The following is a 17,614-nucleotide window of genomic DNA, read 5'->3' as shown; positions in this document are numbered from 1 at the left end:
AAGAAGTATTTGTTATATGGCCATAAATATCAAAATGTAAGAAATAAGCACAATTTGGCTCACAACAGAGAGGGAAAACAAAACAAATAAATGATTGCAAGCCTTACTACTATTTAACTTCAGGCAAGTTGCTTTCTCTGTAGTAATAGAGGGTCTATCAAGTTACTTGTCAGAGGACTGCAGTGAATATAAAATAATAAAATTTATTGCCAAGTAAGGCCCATTATATACCCTTTCATATTTTATCACATGTATGTCTACACTAATAGAAAAAACATGAAAAAGGATAACATATTTTTGTTTTGGTTTTGGTTTACACCTAGCATTGCTTAGGGGTTACTCCTGGCTCTCTGCTCAGAAATCCCTCCCGGTAGGCACAGGGGACCATATAGGATGGCGGTATTTGAACCACCTTTGGTTCTGGGTCAACTGCTTGCAAGGCAAACGCTCTACCGGTGCGCTATCTCTCCAGCCCCCAGGATAACATTTTTAATTGATGTATGCAACAATGACCATACAAGTTTAAGAAAAAAATACATATGTAAAAATACTTAAGGAATATACACAGTAGTTTGAATATAATTTCTAAAAGTAAACAATCAGAACTCAGTTATCAGAAAATCATTTGCTTAACTTATTGTTTTGCTGTTTTTCTTCTAAGTCCAAATTATTGACTTACTTCACATCTCTATTTATAACTTTCACATCCTTTCTTTCATTTATCCCTTTTATAACTTTATTATGTGTGGAGAAATCATAATTCATTTTAGTGAATTGCAAAGTAGGTAAATAATGGATCATTAAAATGGCAGACAGGACATTACCTCAATTTCCTTGACTGCTGATCCTGGTCTCTGTAGAGTAACTGTAATGCCTATTTTGTTTCTGAGTTCTGTATTCTTGGCAGTTCTGGTATGTTTTAATGCCCTGTGACTTAAAATTTATTCTAAGAATATGTGTTCATCCACTGACAGAAAAAATTTTGCTTGCATTATTATCAGAGACTAAATGCTAAGATATATTAGGTACTAGTCCCTGTTATAATATCTAATACTTTCTCAACAAGAGAGGAAGGATAGAGATAGGGAGGGAGAAAAAAGAAAGGGGAGAGAAGATAATAATCTGCTATAGAGGCAGGATGAGGGGTGCAGGAGGGAAACAGGGAACTTATTGGTGGGAGATGCATGTGGGCCAAGGTGCACTTTGGTCAAGGTATTTGTGTTAAAACATAGTATGACTGAAACTCATCAACCAACAACTTTTAAACTCTATATCTCATAGTAATTCAATAAGAAAATTAAAGGAAAAAAGAGTGGAATAAAATCTGGGCCAGTTTTAGCTGACATTATTATGATAAACTGGCAATCACATGACTCATTTACCATCCAGATCCTTGGTAAATGAATAGAACATGTCTATGCTTCAAAGACGTAGCTGAATTAGAGAAAGATAGTGAAGCAAAAGTTCAATTCATAACGTTTTAGAAAAGTGAAGTTTTTTCTGGATTGGTTTTGACATGTGCCTGAGAAGTAGGAAATTTTAGGGCTTAGACAAACTAGTAAGTAAAATGTTTACTTCCTGGTCATATTATTGCATGTAATATTTTTCCTGAAATGCTGCATCTCTTCTTTTTCAATTTTTAATGACTAAAACATAATTTTAACTTGTCAAATATACATATATTCTTTCTGACTTTATACCTATGCATCTAACAATTTAAGAAAATAAATAACCGGGGCCTGAGTGGTGGCGCAATGGTAGAGTGTTTGCCTTGCACATGGCTGAACCAAGACGGACCTGGGTGAGTTCAATCCCCAGTGTCCCATATGGTCCCCCAACCCAGGAGCCATTTCTGAGCACATAGCCTGCAGTAACTCCTGAGTGTCACTCAGTGTGGCTCCCAACACCCCCCCCACAAAAAAAAAAAAAAAAAACCTGAAAAAAGGGGGAAAATAACGATTTTTCCAAATTCACAGATCTCAACTTTAAGTACCCTTATGTTTTCTCTTCTACTTTGATATCATCAACAATAATAAAAATTGTAATTTCCTAGGAAGTTTCTTAACCCATTTATATCTATTTCTCTTTTCTGCAAAATACAGTGATTAGCACTTATAGCCAGTGATAACTAGATGATCATCATCTATAGTTATTTGTTCTTTGCTTAAACAGACTATGTTGATATGGTAAGTTCAGAACATTTCTGTGATAAGAAAGTGAACACCAAAAAAAATTGGGAAGGGGGCGCGAAGTGGTAGCACAGTGGTAGGCATTTGCCTTGCACATGGCTGATTCAGGACAGATGCAGGTTCGATCCCTGGCATCCCATATTGTCCCCAAGCCAGGAGGGATTTCTGAGCACCATCTGGTGTGTCCCACAAAACCAAAAAAAAAAATAAGTGAATATCACTCTTTTACTGTTGAAAGAAAACATTCCATTATAAAAAAAAGTTTAGAAATTGAAGATGATTTTTCCAGTAAGGTGTTTCTACATAGAAGAAAAATGTTTGACTAGTTTAAAAGATATTCCAGATTCCCACTATGTTAACAATAACAAGTTATTTTACTGTATTTACAAATTAGAGGTATTAAAAATAATAGTTGCTTATTAATGTTATTAATGTTATTGATATCAACATTTTCGTTTTTGGAGGTCATACCTAGCAGTGGTCAAGGCTCAGGATAACTCTTGGCAGGACTTGAGTATCCATATGTAACGTAGGTATCAAACCTAGGTCAAGTGCATGCAAAATAGATAGATGCCCTATCTGCTATACTATTGCTCTAGTGTCATGAGTAATATTTTGGTGGGTTTTATTTATTTATTTATTTTTATCTTTTTTTGGGGGGGGCCATACCCGGTAACCCTCAGAGGTTACTTCTAGCTATGCACGCAGAAATCGCCCCTGGCTTGGAGAACATTATGGGACACCGGAAGATCGAACTGTGGTCCATCCTAGGCTACTGCAGTAAAGGTATACACCTTAACACTTGCACCACCGCTCCGGCCCCATGAGTAATATTTTGTAACAAGGATACTTATCACTGACTTTATCTGATAAATCCATTTTCTGTGTCCTGGAAAATATTACATATATTATTACACATGACATGTTATATATTACTCATGTTGTATATTATTAAATTGAACAACGTGCATTGTGAAGTACTCAATTTAATAATATACAACTGAATTAGACAACATGTAGGCTTAAACATTATCAATATATTACCTTCATGAGAAATTTCCTTCCAAGGATTTGGTGGATACATGAAAGCTGCATTCTGAATTTGGTCATGTATGTCTTCATCTTCGTTAAAAGGAAATGTGCCACTTAAGCTGACATAGATGATGACACCAACAGACCACATGTCTAAGGAGCGATTATAGCCCTTGTTCCTCAAAACCTCAGGAGCGAGGTAAGCTGGGGTACCCACTACTGATCTCCGGAAAGACTTCTCTCCAATAATTCGAGCAAAACCAAAATCACAAAGCTTCACCTGTTGACAATAATGGTTTATAGAAATAATAAATTCATTTTGGCTTTACCTCATGACATCTACATATATAATAATTTAACATATGTTGTTTGCATTTTCCATAGAAGTATCAGCTACTTGCCAATTTTTGTATTTTAAGAAAATGGTTTATGTATCAATATCAAAGTATTTTTTATTTATTATCATAACCACTAAGCATTCTCCTTGCTTCATCCCCAAACTAATACAAATGTAGGCATATTCATGCTAAAAACTGGAAATATTATCTTAGAAGTTAAAGAAACTTTGCACTGATCAGGGAAGTGACAGACCAAATTTAAATGATCATCAGAACTCAAGATTAAAAGTAAACACAAGGACATTTCAGGAATTGATAATGATATTAAAACGTAGCCATGAGTATCCTCAATATTAGCTCATTGCAAGAGCTAAAAGTACAAGGAAAGTAATAATGACAGACATCTTGCTCAGGCCAAAAAAGAGAAACTCAGTTTTTTTCCACGCTCTGAATTGAGGAAAAGAAGACAATTTCATATTATTATAAAATTAAATAAAAAACTTGTAACTAAAAACAATTGAGCCTCTCCCAACCTGGGAGAGCTGGTAACATCTCTGCCAATCTTAGTTTCTCAAACTTAGGCTATGATTTAGATATAAGCCTAAGGCAGTCAGTTCTTTAGGATCTAAATTCAATAGAAGCTAAAAAGCAGAATAAGAAGGCATGATGAGTTTCTACGAAGGTAGGCTGAACTGGGAAAACAGACAACAAAGCCAAAATCCTGTATATAGAAAGAGTGACAAATGTATGAAAGCCAACAGGCAAAACCAGAAGTAGAGTTTTGAGGGAATAAATGGTTGACACAGTCTACCTTGGAGCCATTGAGGCTATCAGCTATCTTATTTTTCTTTTTAAAGGTCTCTTTATACTTGCCTGAGGAAAAGGATCAGCTGATGCTAGTAATACATTTTCTGGTTTGAGGTCACAGTGAACAATGTTTTTAAAATGAAGATGCCGCAAAGCCACAAGTATCTGTAAAGAAGAGAATTGAAGAGTTTCATCCACTATAATTTTGATCAGTTAGTTTAAATAAAAATTTATGCCATAACATCAATTTAAATAAAACAATATAAAACTCATAATGTGGCACTCATGAGTCAGGGGTTCTCAAACTTTTAAACAGGGGGCCAGTTCACTGTCCTTCAGACTGTTGGAGGGCCAGATTATAATAAAAATAAAAATTACGAACAAATTTCTATGCACACTGCATATATATTATTTAGAAGTGAAGAAACAAAATGGGAATAAATACAATATGTGGCCCGCAGGCCGTAGTTTGAGGACCATTGAGTTAGATTAACAGAATAGGTTTCTAACAAAACTTCAGAAGAAAAAAAATAGCCTATTAATGGTATTAATACAACAACCAAGACAAGTGCAGATAAAAAATAAAAAGTAATAAAAAATATAATAGGAATACTCATTCTCAAATATTTTCAAAGAACCAGTCCTCAACACTGCACATTTAAAATTTCACGAGGCAAACTTTTTAATACATAGGTCTTTATGTCGTTTATTTATTTAGTTTACTGAGCTCTATAAACAGAGACAGAAGTCAGATAATACAATTACTGAAACCTCTTTGAGTATAGTATAGACCCTGAGAAGGTGCTGCACAACAATTAGAAAGCTATAGTTCAATGGCAATAACATTTGCTATTCAATGTTATCTATTTTTCTGTTTCTAATTGATTCCTTACCTGAGTAATTAAAAACTTCGTTATGTGTTCTGGCAACCTGCCCTTTTCACTTGACAAGATCATCTCCAGCATGTCTCCATGGAGTTTTTCCATAACAACAAACACTCTTTCAGGCGTCTCAAACATACACTCCAAATTCACAACTCCACGGTGATGGAGGTTCTATTAAAGATAAATAAAGCACTTGAATAAAATGAGTTTTTTGATACTGTTTGGCAAGCTTGCTGATTATACAAAACTGTTCAAGCTTAAAGCTATGGAAAAACCCACACTTACAATTTTAACACCTCCAAATTCCACATGTGCTGCCTTTTATTTTTGAAATTCTAATGTCTCCATTAGGATCCAAAAAATAAAACTCTACTTTCTATGCATAGTAAAATTATATTTTTCTATGCTGAAATTTCAGGTTCAAGCACAATGAATTGCTAATTGAGTTTTAATTAGAATACCATATTGAGAAATCTGAAAGTTCTTAGGATGATCTCCAATATTAAGCATAATATCCTAAATAAGCATGGCAAGTCATCCCTGCACTATTGATAGAATTTAATGTATTAAAGATGAAATTTGCACATGTAGTGAAGCTGACTACACTGATGAATCCCATTACTGAAAACTTTTGGAACTGTTGTGCTATTGGAGGTGCTGCATTTTTTGATTGAAATATCTTATATGAAGTGCTAAAACTGCATGGAAATTGCTATGTGGATATATATGTATATATATACACATATATATGTTTGAGACACTGTTTGTCCATAACACCACACTATGCTAATCTTTCATAATTATCAAATAGTCAATAAATATGTCCATCACAAAGCAATGGCTAGTAATGGAAATTTGCAATTGGCTTGTCATATTGTCATATGTCAGGTAAAATTACTTTGAATATAGGAGGTGCTCTTGTACCCTTAAGTCTGAATGTTGGCTTGAGTTATCAAAAAAATCTTTTGATTATTGTCTTTTTTTTTAAACAATAAAAAATTCTCTCATTGGAAAATATTTACCTGGTTTACTTATATCTCAATGAGAAATTGAAAAGTAATTGCGAACAAAAAAAATCAGAAAACAAAAAAGATTAGGGGCTAAATTTGTGACAACAGAAGATGTTAAATTTCCATTTTTCTTTTAGTAAGAATATCTCATTTAAACTATAGATTTCTATAGTTTATAGATATTTAAACTATATTAAATGATAGTTCTACCAACTTCTTCACATCTAAAATTGCTTATTCTTGAGACTATAGATGATGCTTAGTGGTGAGCATTAGTGCAACAACATTGCAGACTTGCTAGCTACCATTCAGACAGAGAATATCCAGCAGCAACTAAGTATTGAGCCCAGACATTGTTGGCAGCAGTTCCCAGGTGATGATCTCTCAAATGTTTGTTTTCTTTGCCTCAGACATCAGCTAAGTCATTTTAATTTTGGTGTCTGAGTGTACCGTCAGGTCACATAATTAGTAATGAAAGAGTTTTCTATGTCATCCAAGGAATGCCTGCACTTTTACCTCATAGTCTTTCACATTAAGATGGCCACTGTTTCTGAAATATTCAGTTAACTGATAAGAGTGTGACTACTTCTTAGAAACTGGTTCTCCAACCTTAAACTTTCTTGCTCTGAAGCACATGGAGAGAAAGTGGACTTAAAAACATTGAGTTCTACCTATCCTGACTAAAGGAAATCAGTACCAGACAATGTCTTGGGTTTGACCTGTGAGTGCCAGAGAATTAAAGAGGAGAAAAAACCATATATTTGTTTGATATAAAGACCACAGTACTCTTCAGAACTGAATCTCCACCGAAACTTACATTCTTTGCTGTTAGAGGATGCATAGCAAAAGGACACATAGCCATCCTCTAGGCATCCAGGCATTTCTATTTAACTCTCTTTTCTCTCTCGCAATGCCATTTCTATCCTTTTATTTTCTCTTTTTTAGGGGCTGTGGTACCACACTTGGTGGTGCTCAAGATTTACTCTTGGCTCTGTGCTTAGGGATAACTGTTGGCTGTTCATGAGAGACAATATGGGCTGTTAAGGATTAAAACTGTGTCAGCTGTGGCAAGGTAAGTGCTCTATCCACTGTACTATCTCTCAAGCTCTAGGAACCCAGACACCTCACCTATCCTCTTTTTATCTTTTTACTATGGCTTGAGAGTCCTGTCTGTAATATAATTCTTTTAGGAAAGTTCACATTGAGATAGACTAAGTGAACCTTTCTCTTTCAGAGTTATCTTAGCTATACTTTTTTGTTTACTCTAAGCATTGTTCTACGACAGTCTCACTTCCTTAAATAGTCGAGGCCTCATAATCTGGGTTGGATCAAAAAGAGAAAATAAAGAAGCATACTAATAGAGTTGGGTAGCAAAGCAAAAGGGTCACTAGTGTGCAGACAAAGGAAAAACTAGAATGTGGAGAAGATAAAAATATAAGGGAGTACCAGAACAGGAAATGTGAATCAATAATAGATCACCTGCCTTGCAGGCACAAGGCTGTGAGTTGGATCCCTAATATTGTCCTACACTGATGTGCTCAAGCCCATAGCATCATTGCTGTGATGATCATCACAACACAGTGAGTATGTGATCTTAAGCAAACCTCCACCAAATGTGTGGAAGCACCACAGCCAAGTCTGAAATACCCAGACTCAGCAATAACATAACAATGAAAAAAAGGGGAGGGGATTAAGGAAGACCAAAGAAAGCTGGAAAAAACTGAAGTGATGCTGTAGCTTCTCAGTTCACTGCTCTCTTAGGGTCTGCAGCAGGGTAAAAGAGGAAACCAGAGTGGACAAGAAGCTTTCCAACCTAAATCATGCAAATATATATGATGGCAAATCTGTTATCTGTATACTTTCATTACACAAGTTCTTATCGCGACTTAAAATCTTACTTTTAATATATTACTTTTTTTCCTACTCCATGATATGACTTCAACGGATTCTATACAGAAGATAAGATTTTAATGCACATTATTAATTGGTAAATTCTTAGAATGATCTAGGCCAAAATTATGAAATTGACTAATGATATTCTTCACTGTCAATTGCTTTATGGGATGCTAAACATAAACTCTGACTCCAGAAAAGTGCTCTAATCACATTTTTATTAAATGTTTGGGAAAATTTTGGCTCTATATTACTGATTAAATATAATATATAGGTTTATTAAGCAATTTAGATGAAATTTATGTATACACAACTGGTAGAAAAATATTTTAGAATTTTAAACTAAAGCATTGAATTTGACCCTTGCTCTTTAGGTTACATAGTCTGCTAAAGAACTATGAGGAGTTAAAAACTCCAACAATATAGCAATGTTACATTTTCTTCACAGATAAATGTACTAAGTTAAAATTTTATTAAATGGGAAGAGAGAAGGCCATCGTAGGCACTTATTTGAGTTCTAATTTCTTTGTTCTGAATAAAATGATCAATTTTGTTTTCCTATTTGAAAATAACAAAACAGGCTATAAAGAATCATGCATTATGTAAAAATTTCTATGTACTATAATAAGTATTTCTTTAAGCTAGAGAAGATAATTTTGAGGCTTAAAATAGAACAAAATTCAAACTATTATATTCTATTATCATGTATAACTTATCTTTGTAATACCTTAAAGCAGCTCTAAAATAAACTTCAATGTAATGTAAGAGACTTATTCACTATTTTTTTTTAATAAAGGTTACTCCTAGTGATCCTCAACCCAGTTTTGGAGGCCTTTAGTGTTTGGTTCACAGCTCAAGACTGGCAATGCTCAGTGGCTATTAGGCAAATCTAGCTGGATCAGGTTGAAGGGCAACATGACTATACCTGACAAACTAAAAGACTCTGACATTTGCTCTATTACTTGAGCTTTATCGACAGCACCATATTTTAGTTTTTAAGATATTATAGAAACACACTTCCTAACTTTTCTTCCTAGTGTCCAAAGTAATTGAATTAATATTAAAATGGCTTGAAAACTACAACAATAAGTGCAGTTTACTACTGTTAAGAAAGAAAATTTGCTAAATTCTCCAAGTCTACCTGAGGAATTGGGCAATAAGTTCCATGGCAGAGTAAGCTACTATAGGACTATATGGCCATCTGTTTGTTGAATTGAAGTAATTTAATTTTCAGGAAATGGAACATTTGTTCAAATGTGGGGAAGAATATTGTCCACTCACACATAACAGATTGAAGACATAGCCATGAGGTGAATATAATGTTGTGTTGAAATCCGGGAGGAAATACCATTAGAAAATTGAAACAAAAATTTTCCTGTCCCAAAAACTGCTTGGAGAATTCTTATGTAATTAATGAATGCAAGTCACCAAAAGGAAAAAACTTTTATATAAATATTTAAAGGAAAGATAAATGTTTAATCAGAATGTTTGTAAATTCTATGTTATAACTTTGGAATCTGTGTTAAACTACTTAATTTATACCTATATTTTAAAAATTCTTGGGGCCACAGAAATAATAGCTCTTGCAGTTGACTCAACTTCTGTGCCTGGCATTCCATCTAGTACCAAAGTCTACCAGGAGTAATTCCTATTGAATGCAGAGCCAGGAGTAAGTCCTGAAAACCACTAGGTTTGGCCTCCCAAACCACAATAAAAAACTTAAAATAAAAATTCTACTAACATTGTTTCACTGTAATACCAAGTTGAAAATCCATTCCATATATTTAGCTGTAATAAGTTATCATTTTCTTTTTTTCTACCATTTCAATTATTTATACAAACATATGAAAAGTGAGAAAGAATAGGTTAGAATCAATATTTCCCTTTAACTGATTATTCAGCATCATACTACAGTCTTCATATAGGAATATTTGACTACTTTTTCAAACAAAAAATAAATAAAGAAATTTGAAAGTGATGGGTACATAATTTAAGTTTTAAATGCAAAAGGAAGAATATTCCACTGGCTGGCATTGTAGATAGGAACAGGAATTGCCTTTGGAGAATTGGAGCATTTTGACAATTGTTAACTCTCATTCCTGCCAGTTTGCCAGGGATGAGAAAAGAAAAGATTATCACACCCACTTTCAAATCATGGTCCTAAAATTTAGTTAATAGACCAAGAAATCAAAATCATTGAACATTTATTAAGGAAAAATAATGTAAAATTCCCCATGAAGTGCTAGAGACATAGTATAATGAGTAGCTTGCCTTGCATGCATCTCACCTAGGTACAATCCCCAGCATCCTATATTGTTGCCCAAACACCACTAAGAGTAATCCCCGAGTGCAGAGCCATCCTTGATAGCTATGTGTTCAGTGATTACTTATGCTTATGCTCACAAGGCCATATGCAAACTGGCAAAACAAGCATCTAACCTTAAGTTTTACTATCTCTTTAATGTCCAAGAATAATTTTAATTACCTCTCTTGCTAAAAACTCATGATAATCAACACCAGAATCACAGTGGTAAAGCCCTAAGAGAAGGCTTCCTATCATCTGTTTCTCCTACCAACCATTTTCCCAGTTTATCCACATATCCACCCTATTCACCGTTCCATATAGTCATGCCAAACTACATTTCTTCTATAACAAGTCACATACTCTATTTTTCTATATCTTCACTGCACTATTGTCCAGCTATTACTCCTATGGTCTAAATATTCAATAATTAGAGAGTTTCACTGACTCCTGTAGAATGAGATAGATATTTCTACTCTACCCTTCCACAATCCTTTTTCCTTGAAGCCAATATTTAAGTTATGAGTGAATCCATTTGTCTTAATTGCAATACATTTAGTTCCTTAAAGTCAATATTTTATCACCTATTTCCCAATCAGTGTAAACCTAATAACTGGTACATATTAAGTATCCAAAGAAAGTTTATAAATTTGATTAAAAGATCCCATGCATATCTTTAAATCACTGCATATCTTTAAATGTTTAGTATGTAATGATTTTCCTTGATATGTAAATTATTTTAGGAACAAGTGAGGCAGTAAGGGAGACAGATAAGGAATTTGTCTGAGTCATAGCTGAATTCAGTTTAATTCCCAGCATAGTTCCTGAGTCCTACCAGGAATAACCCTTGAGAACAGACCAGGAGTAAACCTCATGTACTGCTGATATAATTCGTACTTTCTCCAATAAATAAAACTAGAATTAAATGAATTAAATAAATGAATTAAATGAGTGATAGTGCTTTTGCAACAAAACTTATATGCTGATGACCCGCCTTGGAAAAATATTATGAGCAGCTCGCAAGGCAAGTAGAGAATTCTAGTGATTCTGTAAAACTGGACTTATCAATAGCTTGTGTTGTGTAGCTAGATTGCTCACATGTAGCTCTGAATCCCAAACTGCTATTTCATTTTAAACTCTAGATAAAAGATTTAATGGTTACAATTACATATGCCACATAATATTTTTATTAACAAATTATGACTTCAAATAAAGATGTTACAAATGAGTGCACTTAAGAAACACGTTCAATACTGAATGAAAATATCATATTGAGAGACAGGAGGACACTACAATATCAAGATAATTTTATTCTTGTACATACATTGCTCATTATCTAATAGGCTGACAATTATTCTCTCAACTCACATAATTATCCCAGCTAATGAAAGACTGCCTCTGAAGGCAATGCCATTCAGAATGTAAAACAAATTATCTCAGCATGTCCAGTATATGTCAGGAACATTACCCATTTAATAAGTATTAATAATATATACAAACCTAAAATTATGTGAAGTTTAGAGTTAGAAGCAAAACTTAGGCAATATAATGATGCTTGATCTTTCTTTACAGATATTTTATCATATTTCTGAATATCTATGTCACAGGTATCTAAATGAATTTTTTTTATTTTGAAGAAATTGAGTAGTGGGTATTTTATAGCTTCCATGTGAAAAACAAAAAAATACCTGTAAAATTGCAACTTCATTACGAAGCTGGCTCTCTTGCTTGGTTGGAAATCTTAATTTGTCAATGATCTTAATAGCTACATCTCTTCCTGTTTTCCGATGCTTTCCTTTAAATTAAAATGGGGAAATTAGCATGATACATAAGATTTCCTAAGCATAATTACAGAAATTATAAAAATATTTCACTGACTAATTTGCTATTTCTGAAGAGCATTGACTTATATTAATAAAGATTTAATTTCTTAGCACCACTTCTGTAAGTCAACATTAAAAAATTAGTACAATTAAGCACACAAATTAATTGGGACATTAAAAAACTAAACATATCAATATCCTGATGTTCTCTTATAAAATACATGTTTTAATTATTAAGCTATTTACTCGAGAAAATATTCATGCCACCATCAAAAGTATTCTCCTTAAGAAGGAATCAATTATAAATCCTGATTAAACTATTTTATACTATAATGGAAAACAATAGAATAGGTTCTGTCACTTAATATACAAGTATTGTGAGTACATCGCTGAAATTCTCTGAGTTTTTGAAACTTCATCATCTTTTAGGGTATTTGAGAACTATAGGAAATATGATATGCATATAAAGTCCAGATAGTTAAGCACACAACAACGTCAGTTATCAACATCATTGTTATATTATCATCAGCACCTCTACATAATTATGATGCATTTAATTCTTTTGTTTTTGTTTTGTTTTGTTTTGTTTTGTTTTGGGTTCCACCTAGCAGTGCTCAGGTGTTACTTCTGGCTCCAACCTCAGATATCGCTCCTGTCAGACCTGGGGGGTTATATGGGATGCCGAGATTCGAACCACCATCTGTCCTGTGGTGGTGGCATGCAAGGCAAAACTCTACCGCAGTGCTATCTCTCCAGCCCCTATATTTAATTCTTATAACAAACATTTTAGGGGAATGGAGAGAATGCTGTCTGCAGAATATATCAAATATATAACAAAAGCTGAAATTAGAAAACCAAAATAATTTACAAAATAAAAATGGAGCTTTTACTAACAACATCTGTCATACACCAACTAATTTAAAATTTCATTATTGCAAAATTTATTGTGAATCTTGTTTCCTTTCTCCATGGCCCACTCTATTTCTTATGACCTCTTCTAGATGGCTTCCCTTAATATAAAGTCATCGTTTTTTAATATTCTCTAATCCTTACACATTCCTTGCTGCCTCAACCCAATGCAATCTCACTGAACTCTCTACAAGTTATTTTCTTATATCTCTATTTCTTGGTCACTATTGTACTAACCTCTTGTGATATTATGCTTTCCTCCAATTCATCACCTATGTTCCTTCTTGCCTATTTAGTGTCCCATGGCTGCTTCATCGTATGCTTGCTACTCCAATATTGAAAGAAATAATTGTCTGACACCAACTGGTCTCTCTAATCTAATTTCTCATCCTTGCTTATCTTCCATGCTTTATAAAATTCAGTACATTTATCATGTTCTACATACAATTGTATTTTCCATACAGTTATTACATAATAAAGAAATACTCTATAATACTTCATCTCTCTAAATACATAGTTCTTTATATATTATCATTTATACATTATATCATTTATATATGTATATATGTATAACATACATATGTATATATCTACATATGTATATTATTTACACATTATAATAGTGTTTATTATTCATTCATAAACATGCTATTTTTAGAAAGGAATTTAAGTTTAGAATTAACTGCTTGGGGGTCGACGAGGTGGCGCTAGAGGTAAGGTGTCTGCCTTGCAAGCGCTAGCCAAGGAAGGACCGCGGTTCAATCCCCTGGCGTCCCATATGGTCCCCCCAAGCCAGGGGCAATTTCTGAGCGCTTAGCCAGGAGTAACCCCTGAGCATCAAACGGGTGCGGCCCGAAAAAAAAAAAAAAAAAGAATTAACTGCTTGTTTCGCTTCTGTACCCCAGCTTTGCTTCAGTCATAAGAAGCCATGACAACCTGAAACTGTAGAGGGACTGATCAGCCAGTTCCAGGAACTTGTTCAAGGGACAGTTAGATAGCAACACTCAGGGGCCAGCAGGTGATAAACCTTACTAACTGCACGCCAAGGCTATTGCAACATGTACTAAGAACCTATAGTTTTATCCTATCTTGAGGCCCCAGAAGCCCAATATAAGGATGGGCAGGTCCCACCTGGGTAGTGGTTACCTATGAGAGCTGTGGCCCCAACATCCTGGCAATAAACTATACTATTTTTGCCTTACTGACTCATCTCCTAACAGTCTTTGTGGGTCAGATCTTGAGTACATAGTAACACTATAAAATATCTTTTAAACATCTATTCACCAGAATCTAAATTACTCTGTGAAATAGAGTAAAATTTAATGAGCTTTAAAATAAAAGCAAGACACCATGTCATCATAATCTTTAAAATAATTAGACTAGTACACAGCACATTTATCTTAAAACAGCTAATTCATCACTGATTATATTAAGTGACTGAAAGCTATAATGAAATTTGATAGGTATTTTAAAATATTACCAGTTCTTAAAGAATTAAAAATACTATTTAACATACTAAAATTGATAACAGAGCTAAAGTAATTAATTCATCAAATGTCTGGCAACATAAAATGCAAGATATTGCTTAACTTCAAATATTCAAAACTATAAACCATAACATATCATATGTATATTATGTTTTAAAAGCATTATTATGAAATAATTTTGTTCTATAGTTACATAAACAAGTTTCTGTCATCTTGATTAAATTACTAAAACAAAACGGAATTAGTTTGTTTCTGCATTATTTTCTTTTCTCAATATTTTGTCTAAATTAACCAGTATTATGTATGGAGCTTGTAATATTTTAGAAGAGAAATTTATTAGAAATATAAAAATAATATTTAAAGATAGAAACATCAATTTTCTACACAATAAATATTTTAGGAGAAATACTTGAAAAGGTAAAACAGATACGACACAAACATATACACACATGCCATATAAAAATAGCTAAAAATTTAAGTGAAAATACTTTGTCAATGAATCTTACCTCCATAAACAATTCCAAACTGTCCTGAACCCAGTACTTCATCAGGAAAAATCTGATAAACAGTGCTGATATCCTACAGGTGCAAGGGCAATAAAAACAAATATAAATAAAACAAAACATTAATCCTAATTAGCAAATATAATTATTAAATATATAATAAATACTGCTAAATACTTAAAAATAAGTAATTCTAAGTGCCTTAGATACTGAATAATCACTACAAAATCCCAATTATGTTTCAGTTACTATGATACTGTAATGTTTTGAAAAGTACTTTACCTTATAAAATAGAGAATTCTAATGTTTCTTTTCAAGACAGAAAAGTCAGAGTTTTTTAATCAATTTAAGTATTTGTTACTGTATACTCAAACAATTAAGCACACATATACAGTAAGCAAACATATAAAATAACATTTACTCAAATTGATGAGGCTATTTAGAAATTCCAGGTTAAATAATCATGGTTCTCGATTGTGTGTGAGAGTTTTGACTCCAAACAATCCACCCTTTATGGCTAGAATACCGAGACTTCTTCTTTATCAATTATTCACATGTACGTTTTCTAACTGCAAGATTAAACCACTGAATCCCTCTGAGCCAGACACAGCAATCAATGGCATATGAAATGCTCATATTTGAGGAGATGAAACTCTTTCATTATTACCATTTCTGTAGATAATGCATTTCAAGTATCTATAATTTATCTTTAAGGTATCTACTAAATAATGCACTAGGTTTTAATCAACATTACAGTTATTTGATTATTTGATTTGTAAAGACACATGTAATATTTTATCACTATGTATTCTGGTGCCATTCTATAAAACTTTCTCATCATATTTATTTTGTAATATTTGTCCTGTTCTACCCAACCCTAACCTCAATTTCTTTCCAAGTTTGTATTTTTTTCTTTGTTCTTTCCCCTAAAAAAATGCCTACAAGCTATTTCCACTTTATGATCCTTTCAGAGTATCCACGGTGTGACTTCAAAGTTGTTTGATAACAAAATATTATTTAATTAAATTCCAACATTAAACTTCAAGCTATTTACAATGGAAAAACAGGTTTCAATGACTATCCATGTTTTTAGAATTCCAAAGATGATTAAGGGTTAACCTATATTTATTTTCTAAATTCTTTCTAGCTATATAAGTACAATAAGAAACTAAACTTTAATGTAAATTTCTTCTTTGGTTTTAAGTTTATCTTACTTGTTAATTTAACGAAAAGCACAAAGTCTTACATGCTACTGACGATGTTTAGAGAGTTCATACTTAAAAAAAACTTAAATTATTCTGAGCAAGACTCCAAATATTTTTATTTTGGTTGTATTACATATGCATAGATAACAACTAAAAATAAAAATATGTAAGCTACAGAACTAGGAGGCAAAGGCTTCATTTTTTTTGATCACTTGCCAGAGTAGACAAAACAAAGAACTCTGATATAGGAGAGTGTGATTTATTCAATAATATGTCTGATCTCTAATCATAGGATGTCTGATCTTTAATTTTCAAAAATAGATGAAAAGGATAAAATGTGTTCATAGGTGACTAGGATATTTCCCATGAAATCTCATTTGTACAATTTTCTGGTTTGAAACATGCATGTGACTTCAAGAGCATTCTTCAGCTGTTTGCTCATAAGAATATTCCCTTTTAGCAATGAAGAAATAGGACAACGACAGGTTTAAGTTTCTTGCCCAAATGAAGAAATATAATTTGTTATTGAATAACATCAAACATAATAAACATTCCTATCCAAGATGCATAAATAAGAAAAATCAGACACTAATCATTTATCTAAAATGAATTACTTAGTATTCAGTTCTAGAGCAGAATGGATTTTAAAAACACTTAAGTAGGGTCCAGGGTGATAGCACAGCAGTAGGGTGTTTGCCTTGCATGAGGCTGACCAGGATAGACCTGGATTTGTTCCCTAGCGACCCATCTGGTTCCCTGAGCCAGGTGCACATAGTCAGGACTAACCCCTGAGCATCATTAGGTGTGGCCCAAAAACAAAACAAAACAACAACAACAAATAAAAACAATAAAGCAATCCATTCTAATCATTTGTGGAAAAAATACCCAATAAAATCCTAATGATTTTCAGAAAACTAAAATGTCTTATAAATAAAAAATTTTATAAGGCTCATAATTTTCAATAAATGATCAGATCAACAAGTTTTATATTAGTACGTATATGCTTACCACATTTTCTTGAATCTGGCAATTTGAAACAGAAATACTCACAGAAATGTCTCCTGTAAATACAAGGTAAAAATATATAAACACATAAGAAATAAGAAAGATAATACCAAAACTAGCAAACATATGCTTTTAAATTAAGCTGAAGGGTGTTTATCTAAATAATCTCAAAAGAAAAATGACTATACCATATTTTAAGAATAAAAATTGTTACCATTTAATTGATT

General features: G+C 33.0%; 1 protein-coding gene across 2 annotated transcripts in view; it reads right to left on the bottom strand.

Moving 5' to 3' along the window:
- The window catches only part of PRKD1 (protein kinase D1), a 309,530-nt gene that overhangs the window by 16,078 nt on the left and 275,838 nt on the right, over positions 1 to 17,614 (bottom strand). For both annotated transcript variants that reach the window (XM_049766580.1, XM_049766581.1), the window contains 6 exons: positions 17,391 to 17,443; positions 15,181 to 15,253; positions 12,144 to 12,250; positions 5,260 to 5,421; positions 4,433 to 4,531; positions 3,234 to 3,501 (listed from right to left, as the gene is read on the bottom strand). In XM_049766580.1, the coding sequence (XP_049622537.1) occupies positions 3,234 to 3,501; positions 4,433 to 4,531; positions 5,260 to 5,421; positions 12,144 to 12,250; positions 15,181 to 15,253; positions 17,391 to 17,443 (762 nt within the window). The remainder of the gene's footprint in view (positions 1 to 3,233; positions 3,502 to 4,432; positions 4,532 to 5,259; positions 5,422 to 12,143; positions 12,251 to 15,180; positions 15,254 to 17,390; positions 17,444 to 17,614) is intronic.

This window comes from Suncus etruscus, chromosome 2, assembly GCF_024139225.1.
Source record: "Suncus etruscus isolate mSunEtr1 chromosome 2, mSunEtr1.pri.cur, whole genome shotgun sequence".
NCBI classification, from domain to species: domain Eukaryota; kingdom Metazoa; phylum Chordata; class Mammalia; order Eulipotyphla; family Soricidae; genus Suncus; species Suncus etruscus.
Note: the sequence above shows the minus strand (reverse complement) of the source record. Positions and strands in the feature narration are given on the sequence as shown.